Source organism: Panthera tigris, chromosome A1 (genome assembly GCF_018350195.1).
Source record: "Panthera tigris isolate Pti1 chromosome A1, P.tigris_Pti1_mat1.1, whole genome shotgun sequence".
NCBI lineage: Eukaryota > Metazoa > Chordata > Mammalia > Carnivora > Felidae > Panthera > Panthera tigris.
In genome coordinates, this window is record NC_056660.1 from 106,465,575 (window position 1) to 106,482,113 (window position 16,539).

General features: G+C 35.3%; 1 protein-coding gene across 1 annotated transcript in view; it reads left to right on the top strand.

The window, feature by feature from the left end:
• Positions 1–16,539, top strand: part of ADAMTS19 (ADAM metallopeptidase with thrombospondin type 1 motif 19) — a 236,229-nt gene that overhangs the window by 174,163 nt on the left and 45,527 nt on the right. The window contains exons 17-18 of the mRNA XM_042958856.1: positions 12,038–12,195; positions 16,221–16,374. Coding sequence (XP_042814790.1) covers positions 12,038–12,195; positions 16,221–16,374 — 312 coding nt within the window. The remainder of the gene's footprint in view (positions 1–12,037; positions 12,196–16,220; positions 16,375–16,539) is intronic.

Consider the following 16,539-nt stretch of genomic DNA (forward strand, 5'->3'; position numbering starts at 1 on the left):
CGTTCATTTGAGATTACATATAAATGAAATCAAGTCGTCTTTCTCTGTGTGACTTATTTCACTTCGCATAATACTCTAGGTCCACCTATGTTGTCAGAAATGACAAGAGCTCACTCTTTTTTTTTTGACTGAGTGATATTTCATTGTGTATATGCACCACACCTTCTTTATCTCTTGGTGGACACTGAGATTACTTCCGTATCTTGGCCATTGTAAATAATGCTGCAATAAACATGCGGGTGCATATATCTTTTTGAATTAGTGTTTCCATTTTCCTTGGGTAAATAGAAGGTGGAATTACTGGATTGTATGGCGTTTCTATTTTTAATTTTTTGAGAAATTTCTGTACTGTTTTCCACAGTGGCTACACCAGTTTGCATTCCCACCAACAGTACATGAGGGTTTCTTTTTCTCCACAACCTAGTTAAAGCTTCTTACTTCTTGTCTGTTTGATATGAGCCATTCTGACTGGCATGAGAATTATTACAGTACATTTCTTACCATCCTTTTTATTTCTGCAGCATCGGTTGTAACGTCCGCACTTTCATTTCTGACTTTTCAGTTGTCTTTTTTATTTTTCTTTCTTAGTCAAGTGCAGCTAAAGTTTTGTTGATTTTGTTCACCTGTTCAATGAACCAATTTCTGGTTTTGTTAGTTTTCTCTATTATTTTTCTATTCTCTATTTCATTTATCTCTGCTCTAATCTTTCTTATTTTCTTCTTTAGGTAGCTTTGGGTTTAGTGTGTTCTTTTTCTAGTTCCTTAGCTTATAAAGTCAGGTTGTTAACATTATAAGATCTTCTTTTTTTAATGTAAGCATTTGTTGCTCTAAGTTTCCACCCACAGCACTGCTTTTGCTGTGTCCTCTACCTTTTGCTATGTTGTGTTTTCATTTCCATTTGTCTCAAGATATTTCCTAATTTCCCTCATAATTTCTTCTTTGATCCATTGGCTTTTTGAGTGTTGTTTCATTTCCACATTGATGAATTTTCCAGTTTTCCCTGTTACTGATTTCTAAATCATTTCCCATTGTGGTCAGAGAAGATACTTTGTATGATATCTATCTTTTAGGACACGGGTATCTTTTTGGGGGCCATTATTTATGACCCCACAGTCACTAATTTCTATCCAGGAGTTTATACCACAACTAGTTCTTCTTGATAGTTGCCTTTACCACTCTAATACATCAGCAAATCCTGTCAGTTACCCAGATATATCACTTTCTCTCCATAACCACCGTGACCCCCCACTCAAGCTACTCTCTGCTGCATTGTCCTGCTTTATTTTCTTCAGAGCACCTACCACCAGCACCACTGAGTTTTCTTCTCTGTTTGCATACGTGCTTTTATATTGTGTATCTTCCAGTGTTAATTTTGAAGTCAGGGATCATTTTTCTCAGAGCTTTATCCACAGTAACTAAAGCAGACTCTGGCACACAGAAAGTAATAAAGACTTTTTTTGAGTGAATTTTAATTAAAAAAAGATGGTTCATACTTGTATAGTAATTAGTATGGGTGAGTTCTTTAAATATATCTGCTAAATAGATCTTCACATGTCTGTGAAGTAGGCACCACTAATTTTTTTTTTAAATCAAAAACTAGAGGACCAGAGAGTTTAAGTTTCTTTCCCAAGATCATACATCTAAAAAACCATGATCTTAGATTTAAGCCCAAGCAGTGTGGCCATTGTATCTGGTTCCTACTGTCTCTTTTTACTTTTTGTTTTTTTTTTAATTCATTGTCTCTCACATTATGCTTGTGATTTTAAAGTACATGTCCTATATGAACAAATTTTCCTTGAACTTCCCCCCAATCTCCCTCTTTCCCCCCATTTCTTAACTAATGAGATCAATTGTATAGCATTAATTCAGGGGAATATAAATCATGAAGTGGTGGTTTTCTTCTCCCGTCACTACCTCCAGGTATGCCAGATCCCATCTTCTTTCCCTTATGTATATCTCTAAACATAAATCTCCAACCACTTTTTGTTATGAGAAGAGCATTTAATTTAAAAACGGAATCCCATGTCTTTTTTTTTTTTAATTTGTTTAATGTTTATGTACTTTTGAGAGAGAGAGAGAGAGAGAGAGAGAGACAGGGCATGAGGTGGGGAGAGGCAGAGAGAAAGGAAGACACAGAATCTGAAGCAGACTGCAGCCTCTGAGTGTCAGCACAGAGCCCAACATGGGCCTAGAACCCATGAACCGTGAGGTCATGACCTGAGCCAAAGTCAGACGCTTAACCGACTGAGCCACCCAGGCGCCCCAGAATCCCACGTCTTTGTTAAGTCTCTGGCCTCATGATTGTCACTTTTCTTTGTGCTTAGAATTAGGCATAAGTTACTAGGGTCTCTTACTTTTTAAAGAAATAGCATGAGTGCTCCTGAACAGTCTGAATACTACTTGGGAGATTCATGTTGAAAATAGAAGTTTCCTTACTTCTTAACTGAATCAATCACAGCTATCCTGATGAATTAGGAGAAGGGTGCAAGGATGAAGAGAAAGTGGCCAGTGGTATGGTCCAGTCACAGACTGGGAATGGGAAGAACTCAGTGGCTTCTAGAGACATTGAAGTAGTTGAGCTCATGAAACTTGGTGAGAATGGTTGTGTGGATAGAAAGTAAAGTTCAAGGATCACTTCTAGGTTTATGGATTGAACAACTGGGCAAATAATAATGGCATTTGCTGAGATAGCACACATGGATGAGAGGAAATTTGGGGGGAAAATGGCACAGTATTAAAATCCTCGATTTTAAGCCTAAAATCTTAGATTTCAAGCCTATCATAGAGAATACATATCATAAACCACATTTCCTAAAGGCTTCTTTGGACATTGGAAGGAAGTTATTGAAAATCTTTATCTGAAATAGCATCAGGAAAATGGATTATTTCCTGGAAAGCTGATCTTTAACAAATTAACTTGTCTATATAAAACTATAATTTCATTGGAGACAGTTAATTCCCTCCCAATACAATTATTCTTTTACATTACTCACTGAATTATATTCCCATATGTAATTATTATCTGCATTTCTGAATATCATGGCTCAGTTTTGTTAATAATTAATCAGGAAGTCCAAAATGGAGAGTAGTTCAGATCGACCATATGTTATATCTTTACAAAAATCACTGTAGCTTATGATTCTTAAAAGTCTAATAAAAAAGGTCATATGGGCCCATTTACCTTGCCTGCAGTTTTGCCTGCAAACCACTATGGAAAAACTTTTCACTAAAAACACTTTAAACTGTTGAGCAAATTACAAAAGGAGGAAAAAAAGAACACTTTTTTAAACTTACCTCTAAAATGGAAAGAAATTAAGGAGCCTTCACGTGCCAAAAACAAAGTAAGAACAGGAAGCCAAGTATTAGGCTGACCGAAATCCCAGTTAAGCTTAATCCTGGTGACCAGTTTAGATTTTGAGCACCAGGATACACGGTGGACAGAAAACAAAGCCTGAGGCTCTATAAAGTAGAGGCTCTAACAGGAGACACCTAAATAAAGCAGGACCCCAAAGGACTACAAGCTCAGCGTGAAGGAGACAAAGAAATAGATTTGCTCCATCAAAGATCAGGAAATGTGTCGGTATTAATTTTGATACTAGGTGGAAGTAGAAAATCAACCTCCCTGAGGGTTCGTAACCCAAAGAAAATGCGCCTATGGATTCATAGCACCATTTTACCCAACTATGAAGTACAAAACTCCAAGACATTTATTTTAATGAAGTTACCAAGGTGGCTGGCATATGCAAAGGCAAATCCTTTTTGAAGTAATGCACCTTCAAACCAGGCCTCAAAGGAATTTTATAAGGTTCAACAAATAAAATTTTGTAGTAAAGAAATGTTCAGAAAACACAAAAGGAAATAAACATTATGAGCAGTGAACATAAATAAACAGTAAAAATAAGGGAGAGCAGAATCAGATACACATTTGCATCATATACAGAAAATATAAAACTCTTATAGTTAATTGTTTTAAAATATTAAAATATTTTTAAAATATTAAAATCAAAATATTTTAAAATATTAAAAATATTTTTAAAACAAAAATATATAAATATTAAAATTTTAAATAAATAAAATTGTTTAAAATATTAAAAATTTAGAATATTAAAATTAAAAATATTTAAAATATTTAAAAAATATTTCATTAAAAAATTAAAAATATTTAAAATAAGCAAAAGTGGACTAAACACATTCAAATAGCCAAGTACAATTTTCAAAATTAAATTTTAAAAATTCAGTCAATCAATAGAATACAAGATAGAAGAAAAATAATAGAAATATACAGAAAAAATGAAAAAAGAAAGCACAAAATAAGATAGTGTAAATAAAACAAAACATACTAGCAGTCTTAGTATGCATTTAAAAACTAAAATCTCTAGTTAAAAGACAAAAATTGTCAGACGATTTTGAAAATAATTCAGGTATATGGTATTCATCTAAGATTCACAAAAACTGAAAATCAAAGAATGGAAAACTATACTAGGAAAAATAAAAACCAAAAAAATACTAATAGAGCCATAGTAATATAAGTCAGAACTCACTTTAAAGGAAAATGCATTGTCGGAGGTGAAAGAAGTCACAGAATAATTATCTAAGCATTTAAGTCATCATTAAATAATATAATTTTATAATTATATGAACCCAGGAATATAGCTTGAAAGCTTTTAAGCAAGAATTGACAAAGAAAACTGGGAAAATTTATCTTCATAGTGAAATTAAGCACAAATGTGGGCATGAACTGACTTCTAAACATAGTGCTGAGGCAGCACAGAAGAGAAAGATATTCTTTAAACAAATAATGCTGGAATAACTGGGTATTTATATGAGGACCAAAAAAAATGAACTTTAGCCCCTACCTCTTATCATACATAAAAATTAAGTCAAAATGGATTGGAGATCTAAACAAAAAAGCTGAAATTCTAAAGCTTCTAGCAAAAAACATAAGAGAAAACCTTTAAGGCATTGTGCTTCACAAGGATTTCTTTACAATAGATGTACAAAAATACCAACCCTTTCACCCAAAAATGAATGTGTTTGATTTCACCAAGAGTAAAACTGTTGCTCTTTGAAAGACACCATTAAGAAAATTAAAAGGCAAGCCATAGTGTCAGATAAAAATTTGCAAAAACTTACTTTTTCTAAAAACACTTGGCTCTAAAATATATAAAAATGTAATTTTCCTGACTAATAGTTACAAATAAATCCTTTCTTTAAATGTTTGTTTTTGAGAGAGAGCACGAGTGAGGGAAGGGCAGAGAAAGAGGGAGACACAGAATCCAAAGCAGCTTCCAGGCTCTGAGCCATTAGCACAGAGCCCAAGGTGAACTCATGAACCTGGAGATCATGACCTGAGTCAAAGTGGGATTTTAACTGTCTGAGCCACCCAGGTGACCCTAAATACAAATAAATATTCTTAATCAATGTGTTACTTATGAAGGTAACAATGAAATACAGGTATTTACACGTTATCTTTTTTTTTTTAATTTTCTTTATTCATTTTGAGAGAGAGTGAGAGAGAGAGAGAGAGAGAGAGAGAGAGAGAGAGAACTAGAGTGGGGGAGGCACAGAGAATGAGACAGAATCTGAAGCAGGCTCCAGGCTCAGAGTCCCAAGCTCTCAGCACAGAGCCAGATGCGGGGCTTGAATTCAAAACAGCAAGATCATGACCCAAGCCAAAATCAGACACTTCACCGACTGAGCCACCCAGGTGCCCCTATATTTGTTATCTATCTCAGGAAAAATTATTTTTAGGAAGGAGCCCCTCCTCTTCTATTTTCTATTTTGTTTAAAATTGGTAGTATTTTTTCTTAAATGTTTGAATGTTGGTATTTTCTTTGTGGAAAGGTTTTTAAAGCCCAACTTAATTTCTTCAGTGCATGTGTGTGTACCATATATATATCCAGGTGGCTTTTTTCTTGAGTCAGATTTGGTAATTGGTGTCTACAAAGAATTAACCCATTTCTTTACCTTCTCAAATTTATTGTCCTAAAGCTTTTTTTTTGTCATATTTTTCTATTGTAATGCAGTGTCTGTGTTTGATCTTTTAAAATAACCAAGTTTTGGTGTCATTGATTGCCTTTGTTGTTGCTCTTTCTTATATATTTTAAGGTGGAAACTCAGATAATTGATTTCACTCCTTTATTCTTTGCTGTTATGACAGTTTATCTATCTAAACACTGATTTAGCTTCATATCACAATTTATAGATACTGTAATTTTAGTTCAAAATGCTTTCAAATTACCATTGTAATTTTCTGATTTGACTGACCCATGGGTTATTTGTAAATGTACGATTTAATTTCCAAATATTTGTAAGTTTTTTAATAGGTATTTTGTTACTGATTTCTAGTTTAAATCTGTGTGGTAAGAAAATACATTGAGTTTGATTTCAGTTGAGACTTGTTTCAATGACCCATGGCCTATGTTGGTTAATGTTCCATTTATACTTTAAAAAATTATATTCTGCAGTTGCTGACTCTTCTCTAAGCATCACTTAGCTCCATTTGGTTTATATTTTCTATATTCTTGTTTATTTTCTTTTTGCTTTATAAATTAGGAAAAGAGAACTATTGAAATCTCTGACTGAAATTGTGGATTTGTTTGTATCTCCATTCAATTAGGTCAGTTTTGCTTCATGCATTTTATTTTAAGATTTTTTTTTTATTTTTAAGTAATCCCTATACACAACATGGGGCTCGAACTTACAACCCCAAGATCAAGAGTCTCACGCTCTAGTGACTGAGATAATCCGGTGCCCCTTGCTTCATGCATTTTTAAAAAAAATTTTTTAAATGTTTTTATTTATTTTTGAGATAGAGAGAGACAGAGAATGAGCAGGGAAGGGACAGAGAGAGAGGGAGACACAGAACCTGAAGCAGGCTCCAGGCTCTGAGCGTCAGCACAGAGCCTGACACGGGGCTCGAACTCATGGATTGTGAGATCATGACCTGTGCTGAAGTCAGATGCTTAACTGACTGAGCCACCCAGGCTCCCAGCTTCATGCATTTTGATGCTTTTTCTGTTGTACACTTAGGATTGTATCGTTTCCTTAATATATTTTTAATGGCATTTAGAATTTTGCATTTGAAGTAAGTTAAATTTAAATGACATTTAAAAAAATTTTTTTAACGTTTATTTATTTTTGAGACAGAGAGAGACACAGCATGAACGGGGGAGGGCAGAGAGAGAGGGAGACACAGAATCTGTAGCAGGCTCCAGGCTCTGAACCATCAGCCAGAGCCAGACGCGGGGCTCAAACTCACGGATGACGAGATCGTGACCTGAGCTGAAGTCGGACGCTTAACCAACTGAGCCCCCCAGGGGCCCCTTAAATGACATTTTAAAAAATCCCTTTTTTATCTCTGGAAATCCCTGAAGTCCATGCTGTCTGGTATTAATATAGTCAGTATATCTTTTTTTATGATTAGTGTCTCATGCTTAAGTTTCCCTATCCAGTTAGTTTTAATCTACCTATTTTTCTGAACTGAATAGAGTGGGGTCTTCTTTTCCCCTTCTGGCCTGACAGTCTCTCTCTTTTCACCAATATCCTTAGTGCATTTAAATATAATATAATTATGGGCATAGTGAGTTATTTTCTGTGTTTTCCATGCCTTCTTATTCCTATTTCCCTATTTCTCTGTCTTCTATTTTTTAGCCTTACACTTAATCTCTTTTATTTGCTTATTAGCTACATATAACTCTTGTTTTATATCTTTAATGGTCACTTTAGGATTTACAAAATGCATTTTTTAACTTCTTACACTCTCTTTTCAAATTATATTATACCATTTTACATATAATACAAGTTCCTTAAAACAGTGTGCTTCCCTTTACCTGCTTCTCCCCCTTTTTGCTATTATGCATTTTATATCTACATTCCATCTAATCACTTTATTTCTACATATGCTTTAATCACCAAAACAGATGTAATCATATTTGCCTTAAAGCCAATCATCCTATAAAGAACTGATTAATGAAAAAGCTTACTTAAGTATTTTTATGCATTTACTGGTGCCAACATTCTTCAGGCCTTCACATAGACACCCATTTCCACCTGGAACCATGTCCTTTCTACTTGAAGAACATCTGTCCTTTTACATTTTTTTTCTTAATGTTTATTTATTTACTTTGAGAGAGAGACAGAGAATCCCAAGCAGGCTCTGCACTGATAGAGCAGAGCCCGATGCAGGGCTTGATCTCATGAACCGTAAGATCATGACCTGAAATCAAGAGTCAGATGCTAACCCGACTGAGCCACCCGGGCACCCCTGTGCTTTTTCATTTCTTGCAGAGCAACTCTGCTGGCAGAAAAATTATCAAATTTTGTTTTTTTGAGAGTGTATTTTTTTTTCCTTTCTGAAGGATATTTTCACTGGATATAGAATTCTATATTTTGTTTGGTTTTCCTTTTTTTTTATTTTCTTTTTTCACTTTAAAGGTAATGTTTCATTGTCTTCTGGCTTGTATTAGTTCTGATAGTATATCCAGAAATTTTGTAATCCTTTTTCCTTATATATAATGTGCCTTTTTCCTCTCTGGCCATTTTTAAGATTATTCTTCACATCATTGGATTCCAGCAGTTTGATTATGATATGCCTTGGTATGGCTTTCTTTGTGCTTATCATGCTTGGGTTCCCTTGTACTGAATAGTACAGTAAGTTTATGGTGTTCATCAAATATAGAAAAAATTGGTGCATTATGTCTTCAAATAATTTTTCTGCCTACAACCTATTCTCTGGGATGCTAATTATACCAATGTGAGTTTATCACATTTCCTGTGAATCTCTTCATTTTTTCAGCCTTTATTTTTCTCTTTGAATTCCAATTAGTTTCTAATCTATCAGCTGCTCTTCAAGTGTACTGGATTATTTTTCAATGTCTAATCTGCTCTTAAGCCCATTTAGTGAATTTATTGTTTCAGAGATTTTGTGTTTCTATTGTGAGAAATTTGATTTGCTTATGTTCTTAAAGTTTCCATTTTTCTCTTTAATATTACAGATTTTTCTTTAAACTCTTGTGCATACTGAACATATATAATAGTTGGGTTTTTTTTTTAAGTCTTGGTCTGCTGGTTTCATCATCTCTCTGGGTCTCATTTTATTAACAGATTTTTTCCCCCTGATTCTGGGTCACATTTTCTGACTCCTTCACATATCTAGTAATTTTTTGGTTGGATGCTGGACACTGTTAATGTGACAGTTCCGAATGGCTGTTGTTTTTTATTGAGTGTTGAGTTTTATTTTGCTGCCCACTCAATTTAATTTCACATCAGCTTAACTTCTTGTAGCTTTTGTAAAGGCTTTGTTAGGGTGGGTCCAGAGTGGCCTTTATTCTGGGACTAGTCCAGCCTTATTTCTAAAGTGCACATTTTCTAAGTGCTCCACTGAAGTCTCTGTGTGTTCAGTAGGATCTACCCACTCTGAATGAATAGAACTCGTATGTCTTCCAACCCTACATGAGATCCAGGAGCTGTATAGTTTCCAGGCCCTATGTAGTTGCTTTTTCCCAGCCTTGAGGAATCTCACCACACTTATTTACACCTTGGTATTTAGCCACAGGCTCAAAGGAACACCTCAGCAGATTTTTGGAGCTTGACTCTGTGTAGCTCCCTCTTCTCCAGTACTCCATAAAACAGATTCCAGATGCCTTAGCCAATTTGAACTCCATTCTCTGTGTCGTCATCTCACTGAAGCCGTTTTTATCTGTGCTTTTCTTGAGTTCCCCTTCCCTGTGGTTTGGTCTAGTAAAAATCTTCAGGCAGAAAGTCAAAACAATTTTAGAGATCTCATTTGTTCTCCTTCTCTTAGGGACCTCGGTTCTCTCTTGACATTGTCCAGTGTCTGAAAAGAGTTGTTTCATATATTTTTAGTTTTCTCATTGTTTAAAGTGGGGGAGTTAGTACACTTCCATTTGTTAAGGTACGGCCAGAAACAGGTTTTCTAAAAACCCATTTTAAAGCTAATGAATTAAAAACAAAAACATAAAATAAGAAACATCACATACACAGAGTGTTAATTCTTCATATGAGGTTGCTATTAAGCTTATAAATTATGTGGATTTTCAGGTACCTGTGCGTGCCATTTTGAGGGGAATGCAGAATTCCAGAAATGTCAGTTGAGTCTAAACATTATACTATAGCCACCCCCGGAAGGTTTTTAAAGGCATTTTTATTAGAGATTTTCAGGAAATGTTTCTTTATAATTATGTCCTGAGTATATGTTGAAATACAGGAACAATATGGAATTATACGGACCACAGTTACCAATCTAGGCCAAAAAGATTTCTTAAAATATTTAATAGATTTTAGAGAAATATAAGGAAATATTTTATCTTTTAGGCAAAATCATTTTTTAAATCAGTTTAGCATTATCTGAAGTATATCCATTTGTAGATTGTAATAGCTGTTTGCAAAGTGGTAAGAGTTTTCTGTCACCATTATTTCCCTCTCAAATTTAAAATTCAAGGTAAAAGTGAATACTTACATATTTTTCATAAAATATCAAGCATATATATTTTCAGATTTATCTAAAGCGTACTTTATGGATAGTACATAATAATCTTATTATTTGGTAGAAATTAATATTGATAAGGTAAAATTTTGAAAATTTTGTTGATACATGACTTATAAAATGGAAATATTAGCACCAGAAAAATCCCTCAGTGGACCAGAAAAGCCTTAATAGAGAATTAATAATTTATTTTGTTAATTAAAATTTTTAAATGCAAATGACTCATAAGCAAATGAAAAATACCTTTAACCCCAATAGCAACTAAACAAGAGATTTTTTTTTAATCTACATTGTTCATAATTTAACTCCTGGTATTTCTCCTCACACATGTTCTTTTGCTTGTCTTTCCCATCTCATTATTTGTTGTCATAACCCACCTGTTTTCTCATCCTAAAAGCGTTGCATCATACCTCATACTTCCTATCACCCACGACAGCCAAATCATCATCACATATTATCAGTTTCACTCCTAAATGCCCCTTGGTATTCTTCTCCAATACGTGAATCCAAGCTACCATTACTTTCAGTTGGGCTACTGTGTTAATGTTATATACTGTCTTCCCTATCCAAATTTGCTCCATATCGGTCCATTTCTATACAACATTGTTCACAAACTTCTATAGCTTTGTATTTTTTCTTAGGAAAAAAACTCTTAAAACATGAACAAGGCCTGTAAGGTCCGGCGATTCCTTACCTCTCCAGCCTCCTCCTATGATCCCCTTCAGCGCATCTGGTGTCCTGCATACTTGCTCCCTGATTCTCACCAAGCTGTGACCTTTAAGGCTTTCCCATGTGTAGCTCTCTCGGTCCGGAATGTTCTTTCTCTGCTTCTCTTTTCCCCTGGTTAACATCCTCAGGAAATGATATCTTTCAGACAGTTTTTCTTCATTCTTCCCACACGAGTTCCAGAGTATTCAGTTAGATTAGAAGTTCAATAAAGGCAGATAACATATTTATAATTGTTAATTTGGGGAGGTCCCAGAAGTTTTGAGCATTTCCTACTTTATGGCTGATAGCTGATAACTGTTCAGTCATGATGAAATATAATACAAGAAAAAGGTGCTTCCATGAGGTATTTGAAGCTGGGTACTCTTGGTCACTGTTACAGAAGCCTAAATTGATGCAACATTTGTGAAAATCAATTTAAAAATATTTTTTACAGTCTTTAAATGTTTAACGTATTTGGATCTGTAATTCCAAATCTGGGATTCTGTCTGAGACAAATATTCAGATATACACATTATACGGTACATTTATCTGAGCATTATTTATAATATAAAAAACTTGGAGATGGTCAAATGTTCAATCCATGAAGATTAGCTTAAACAATATTTAGGAAGATTTATTGGCTTACCTTATCAAAACATTTTCATAGAACTATGACATAAAAGCCTTCAATTAACCTTCACATAAATGTCTCTTAGAGAATTCAATTATGTGGAAGAGTCTGGAAGTTTCAATTAAAAAAAATCATTTGAAACAAAATAAGGACATGTTCAACTGTCATAATATTTTTGAACCTCTTTATAGCTCTACGAGACACTGGAAAGCAGTCTATTAATAGTGACTGGAAGATTGAACACTCGGGAGCATTCAACTTAGCGGGCACTACTGTTCATTATGTAAGACGAGGCCTCTGGGAGAAGATCTCCGCCAAAGGTCCTACCACATCACCTCTACACCTCCTGGTATGAGGGGACGAACTGATGACATTGCATAATCAGATTCCTATGGCAAAGGGCTTTCCCAATGTACCTTGTCTTATCTTCTTTCCAAGGTTGAATTGTCAGTAGACATTCAAAATTATCTAAGAGGTGGGTTTTTAGGTTTTCATTTTAATGTATTCTAAATCATGATGTCAAAGCCAGAAATTACTGGGGGAAGAGCAAGATGTTTTAGGGAATTCACGGACTCAAAGTAGAAGCAAATCATCAGGCAAGAAGGAGCCTATTTTTTCTAAAAGAGGAAGTTTACTAACAGCATCTTAGTGAATCGCTAACCAGAGTGGATGTCTGTAAAGACAGTGTTATAGTGTGGCCAATCACAGCATTTCAAGTATCGATGGAATGGGCATTTTCTGAATCTATATAAAATGACTTTGATAAAATGATATCCTCCCTGGGAAAAGATTTGGTAAACATGTCTAACAGTGCTTCCAATCACCCTCTTCTGTTCTCTTATAGGTGAATTGATTCCTGTAAAGAATTAGGAAAATTTGAGTGTTTCTTACTACCATGTAGTAAAAGACTCAGTATGAGGCAGGACTGAGTATGAAGTGAAGGGAGCAGAACGCTGGGGTTCTGTGTCCCAGCTGGTGGCCGGTTCACATGCCCCTTTTGACCTTGATCTTTGCAGTCACTGGTAATGGCTCGGTAGCCAAGCACTCACTGCACGGCTGGCACGTTCTCCATCTTAGTGGCAAAGTCTGAAATTCAGACACTTCAACACCTCCTTAAGTCCACACATAAAAACAACTCTAAAACACGATCAACTGACTGTTTATTTGGAGTGTAGTGTGCCACATTACTTAATATCGGCACACAATTCAAGTTTTGAATTTGTCTTCAATTGGAGACATCTGTGTTGCTGGTCTAGGAGCCAGAGGTTCAAATCACATATCAGCCCGTTTGCTTTTTCTGCTTTAATGTTCCTGCAGATCACCTGGGGTTCTTGTTCAAATGCCCATTCTGATTCGTTTCATCTGGGGTGGGACATGAGCTCTGCGTTTCTGACCAGCTCCCAGATGATGTCACTGCTGCTGGTCCAGTGACCACATTTCAGATAACAGTGTTTCATGGAACTGAAATCGTAGACCTTACCAACAGGAAGGAAGGGAGCCAAGTGAGATGCATGGGGACCTTCTGCTCCAGATCTTAATAGTAATGATCATACATACCACTCACTGAGCCCTGAGTCAGACACTGTTCCAAAGGGCTTTGCATTCATTAAAGCATTTAATCCTTACAGTAACCCTGAGTGATATGTATTATTACTGTTCCATTTCACAGATTAAAAAATAAACTTAGTATGAAATAGGTTAAGTAATGGGCACAGCGTCTCACCGTAAGTCATTCAGCTGTGAATAAACCAGGTGTTAATCAGTCTCTCCTGATATTAAGCTTAGATGTAAGTTCTTCACACCAGACAGCATGGGATCATAAGTATACATATACTTTCAATCATTATGTTCTTCATCTCCTCACAGTTTCTTTGGATCCTGTTATTTAATTTGAATTGGAAACTCCACTCTGTGCCCTATGCCATCTGGAGAAAGAAAAAAAAAGTGACTTAACCAAACACTGTATGACCAATATCTGGCTCTTTCCATGATTGGGTCACTTATAATAACAACATTATCAACAACAAACCAATTTGTAATCCCTGGGTTGCAGAAAATGCCACCGGGTAACCTGCCTTATATGAATGTAACCTACATTTTTTTATGGAACAAGACCGGTGCTCTTTATTAAGTCTCTAATTCAAAATCTTAAAATGGTCTGTGAGATCTCAGTGTTGGGCAGAGGAGTTTCCTTGCTGCAGAATCCTTAATCTGCCTGGTAATTACCAAGGTTTTTCCTGGAAGCATGAAGCATAATTAAAGTCAGTGAACTATGTCTAAAAGAAGGCATCTATGTGACCTGGATTTATTCAGTAATCCAAGGGAAACTGCACTTCTAAGATATTTTTCTTTAATGACTATTACAGATTGAAAGCCGGTACTGAATTTTGAAAGGCAATACCTTCTGCTGCCATGCTTCAAAATGTGCCCCTCAACTGTAACGCGGTCACACTTTCCTTCTCGCAGAGATACACTGCCAAACTCAGATGGTTTAAGAGCGAGCTAATGATTTTGTAGCCAATGTCTTTATTTTAAATGGCATTAGATATTCAAGGACAATCTAAAGTTCTATCAATGAAAAGGTAGTTTTTTAAAGAAAAAGAGACATGTTTTCATTAAATTAAAGAAGTTGGCAAATAACTGTAATTTATGTTCCTTTTATCCCTTTAAAAACTATGTAATAGTCTGGTTATGTCCATAAACAAGATAAGTCAATCTCTATCTCTCTCTCTCTTAACTCATTTAGCCCCAAGTCACTTATAACTGGCAACATCAAATGCGATATTTAATGCCAAAATCAACACTGTGATATACTTAGAATGAATATCCCAGTACGTTATGTGTACGTGAATTTAAAAACTATTATTTTTATTATTGATACAACTGATTTATAATTCCAGTATGTTAGTTCCCAGATCCACATATTAAAATATATCTTAGCATTTCTGTTGATATATTGAGCAGAATATTGAGGGAAAAAAAGCAAAGAAAATTAACCCTGGGCTCATGTAATTTTTTTTCCCATTGAGTGTTAACTGTAAATTACCTGTCATTACAACTCCCTTGATAGAGGTTTAATATCCAACAAAGTTATTTAATAATTTAACAAAATATAAATTTTAGATAATGTTTTATGCATGATATTGCATTTTATAGATTCTCAGATTCAAAGAAGTAATATGTTCCATGGGGTTGACATATTTTGTGTAAATGTACTTCTAATGGAACATATATTCTCATTCATTCTTTCATTTAAAATGAATATACTTCAGGCATTTTTCTTTATTTTATTTTATTTTTTATTTTTTTAAAGTTTTTATTTTTTTAAGTTTATTTATTTACTTACTTAGAGAGATGGAGAGAGAGGCAGAGAGAGAGAGAGAGGGAGAGACAGAGAATCCCAAGCAGGATCCACACAGTCAGCATAGAGCCCGATGTGGGGCTCAATCTCACAAACCATGAGATCATGACCCAAGCTGAGATCAAGAGTCAGATGCTTAACCTACTCAACCACCCAGGCACCCCTCTTTCATTTAAAATAGACATGATCGCCCAAGATGATGTCGTTCTAATCTTGGCACTGGGCACCAGGGAGGAGCAAAACAGACATGGTCTCTGCTTATGTGCTAGTCCAGTGTGGCCCAGTGTGCAGTTATCCTCATGCATTTTTCTTGGTCTGTTGCACTGTTTACATATGTGTACCTAACTGTACCATTAGTAAGTTAATATTTATTAAAGAGTTCATTTTAACATAAATTTCTTTTCAAATGAAATGATCTTTGCTGCAAATGAAAAATCAGTAATCTTGCCAAAATTGGAAGTTAACTTTAAGCAACATGGAAAAATATTGTTCTCTGGTTAATTTAGACGTTCTCTATCCCTTCTGGGGTGAAGTGATTCCCAAAGTCTTCTATCCTCTTCCTCTACCAGTGACACAGGGACTTTCTGTCCATCTTTCTGTTTTATATGAGTGGGAGGTCTACGTTTGACATTAGATTGTGGCTTATCTCTTGAAGTTAGGTAGGACAGATAGCCCCATCCCCTCCACTAACTTCATCTTCTACATGTATCATAATTTGGGAAACTGCCTAGTCCATTCATAGATCATTAAAAAAAAATGATCTGGTATCTCTGACCTCATTAAGTGGGCCGTTTTTCATGTTGTCTTTAGCTCAGAGGTAAATGTGTAACACCAGTCTTTTCAGAAGTATGACACTTCGATGATTTCAGTAATAATGTCACAATTCTGCATGTAAAAAGAGCATGCACACCATGTAATAAGTGTTTTAAGATATCAGTATCCTTGGTATTAGACTTCACATTGTCTGTGCTCTCCTTTAACCCATCTGCCTTGATCACTCTCATATATTATAGGTGCTGCTATTTCAAGACCAAAATTATGGTCTTCACTATGAATATACTATCCCGTTGGACCCTCTTCCAGAGAATCAGAGCTCAAAAGCACCCGAACCCCTTTTCATGTGGACGCACACAGGCTGGGAAGATTGTGATGCCACGTGTGGAGGAGGTGAAGGATTTTCCAATATTTATCTTACCAAAACTGTAGTTGTTTTCTGATTACTCACTGAGAATTAAGACAGCTCTGCAAACCCTTCTCTGAAATTCCAAGCTCCATAAAGGAATGGAACCTGAAAGGTTTTTGTGACACATTTGGCCCCTAAAAGCCGAACTC